The sequence below is a fragment of the Acyrthosiphon pisum genome, chromosome X (genome assembly GCF_005508785.2).
Source record: "Acyrthosiphon pisum isolate AL4f chromosome X, pea_aphid_22Mar2018_4r6ur, whole genome shotgun sequence".
NCBI lineage: Eukaryota > Metazoa > Arthropoda > Insecta > Hemiptera > Aphididae > Acyrthosiphon > Acyrthosiphon pisum.
The window spans coordinates 112503019-112506231 of record NC_042493.1 but is presented as its reverse complement, the minus strand read 5'-3'; the positions used below and the strand labels follow the sequence as shown (position 1 = coordinate 112506231).

General features: G+C 23.6%; 1 protein-coding gene across 1 annotated transcript in view; it reads right to left on the bottom strand.

Annotated features, from left to right (window-relative positions):
• Positions 1-277: 277 nt before the first annotated feature.
• The window catches only part of NV12 (uncharacterized LOC100302481), a gene marked incomplete at its 5' end in the record, with an annotated part of 24549 nt that continues 21613 nt past the window's right edge, over positions 278-3213 (bottom strand). Inside the window, 4 exon segments of the mRNA NM_001163345.1 lie at positions 278-580; positions 949-987; positions 1845-1859; positions 2574-2582. Coding sequence (NP_001156817.1) covers positions 453-580; positions 949-987; positions 1845-1859; positions 2574-2582 — 191 coding nt within the window.

Here is a 3213-nt window from a genome sequence, read left to right as displayed (position 1 = left end):
AATTTTGGAATTTTATAACTGTAATTATGTATTTCTGTGATATTGATAATAACTTTTTAAATATTAATACTACGGTAGGCTGATTTTATTTTTAATACTACATAAAAAAGATATCGTTTAAGGTAGTAGTTTTGGCGGCCAAAACGCTAAACATCTCGTAAATGTATGTAAAAAAAACTATATATATATATATTATAATATTATATTAGTAATTCATAATAATATGTGGGTACAGGTATTACTTATTATTAGTAGTATGCAGTAGAATAAAGTTGAATTTTTTTTTTCCGAAAACATCACATTTATTTTATTAGTAATTATAATAGTATGAACCTATTTATAATTAAAATCATGAAAATATTATATAATAAGATATAATATTGTATTATACAATTTAATTAATATTAATCTTAATATGATTAAACAAAATATTCAATCGTAGTTCTATTATTTCAATTAAATTGTATCTCTACATTTAGGTTCAAGATGGACTTAAAAAACTCCAAGTAATTGTTTGGTCCAGTTTTTGCAGAACAAAAGTCTTCAATCAATGGACAAAATTTTTTTTCATTTGGATCAACTGCAAAACAATTAATATTATATTTATTGATTTAGTGTTCATTTGAATGCCTTTCTACAGATGCGTTGAAACAAAGATTTTTATATTATTATACAATTTTATATTATAATGTGCAATTTTTAGCCCACAGACCTGAAACCAGGCAAACATTAATGCAACACAAAACTCATTTAATTGTAAATATTTTGAATATAAAAATATTGGAATTTTCTTCTAATTTAAACTAAAAAATATTTTTTAAAACTACGCGGCTTTGATATATGTAACCAATACTTTTTACAGTGACAAAAAAACATTTTCAACGTAAGTTTAAAATCAAATAAAAATAAAAAATTCCTAACACATTTATACACTCTGTTTATACTTACCACTTGCTCTGGCAAAATTAGTGAATTCTACTGTAAGATCTATAAAAATAAAATATATTGCGACTTTTTCCTATTGATTTTGTTATTATTAAATCATATAAGTAAGTTCTAACTCTGTTGGTTATAATGTTAAATATTTTATTAATCGATCAAATTGTTCATCAGATAAAATATTTTGATTGACTCTCTGCATTAACTCAAGTGATAATGAACGGCACCTTTCTTACATATTAAATAATATGTTGCTTTACGTTTTATAGAGTAACACTTTGAGTAATAACATATTAATAAAATTGAAAATCAAAAAAATATGAAAAATATGAAAAATAAATGTGTTTCTATATTTTAACAACAAACTTAACACAATTTTTTACAAAACGTTACAGGTGACTCATTTTTTCTGTCTTAACTTGAAAGGACCATGGCAAATTAAGTAGAGCCAGTGACATTACATAGTCTTAACGCAAGTCTTAACTAAAATATTATAATTCCAAGCAAAAAAATATAGAATTCTGATATCAATAAATCGTTGGTATAGCACGCTACGGTAATATATATCAATATATCAATAAATTCAGAAAATATCGTATTATATGTATGCATTGCGTGCGTTTATTTTACACTACCTATTGACATAAAAATATAAAATTCAAACTTCCGTATCATTATTTCAATATTATTTGATTATTCAATGAGTCAAACATGATTAATAATATCAAACACGTTATAAAATGTTAAAATCAATTATTTTTTTATATAACTAAAAATTATAGAATATGAACATTGTTGCTTGTATGTTATATTCTTAATATGAATAAAATAGTGAATACCTAGTTTGATTCATTTTTAGTTTTCATGTTATTTTATAGAATAAATAAAATAAAGTAAATACGTACTTCTCAAAACTTTTTCTTAAAAAAAAAAAAAAAATTGTAATTATTATAATTATTATATTTTTATGTAAATTTGATATAATGAACCTACTGTTAATAGCTTAAATTAATTTTAGAACGTAAGCTGATTAATTTTTATAATTTAAGAACCCTGCGGAGTAAACATTTTATAGAAGATGTTTAGGTAAATATAGACTACTCATACCCAGTAATGGTTGACGGCTTGTTAACTAATTGAATACATAGCTATAGCCTATAAAGCTTCTCAGCATACTCAGCGGATAAGTAAAAATTTGATCATCATTATTTCATTAGTTATGTGACGCAATAATCACATACATTTGTAAAATACTATCATAGCGCCCTCTATGTTACAATGTTTATATTGTTATATATCAATATCATTCAAGCAATGAGGTTGTGTTGCTACGTGTAATTTATTATTTGAGATTATTTGCTTTATATCTAATTGTTAAATGCTAACTATAAATTATTATTTATTAAACTCTATTACGAATTACAATGTATAAAACTGTTGGTTATAATATAACCTGTAATTTAATTATTCTTTCAGCATTCTTTGTGTTTATTTATATTATTATAAACTTTGTATCATAATGTATTTATGTATATTCTATGATTCTTTCAGAATGATAAAATCAATTCATGAATTATTTAAAAACAAATATTGAAAATGTAATTACAAAATTAAAAAATATAATTTACACTTACTAATTTGGTCTAAAAATAAAAAAATAAACATTATATTTATTATTATACCTAATTATTGTCTTTCTTCAAAATATGTCAAAAGATTTCACACCAATCTAACGATGGAAGTCAAGCGTTCGCATGAATGTTGACATGTTTTTTAAATTTAATATAATCCATAAGGTTATTTATAACATAAGTTAATGCAGCTATTAAATAAAAATGGAAAATAGTTATTAATGTTATATTTTCACTATCAATCTTAACAAATTAGAAGATACACAATGATGACCATTATAACTGATAAGTAAGATGAGTACTCGCAAATGACTTAGGGATATGTAATTGTTTTAGCAAAAATGAGTACAATCTATTATACAACTTAAATACAATAATAAATAATCAATATATTACGATATAAAGGTTTACAATATACATATCCTTAGGAGTACAGGCTGACGACCTTGTCCATTCAGATTCTTATTTTATACAATACATATAAAATAGTTAATCGTCATGGCATTTAAAATATAAATTAATACATTTTATATGCATCCAGTTTAATATATTAACAGTGTAAGGTTGTCGTCAGGGTGTGGACTAGATCGGCGGTACGACGATAGATTTCCGGGTGGCCCTGGATTGATACCCAATGTTATGG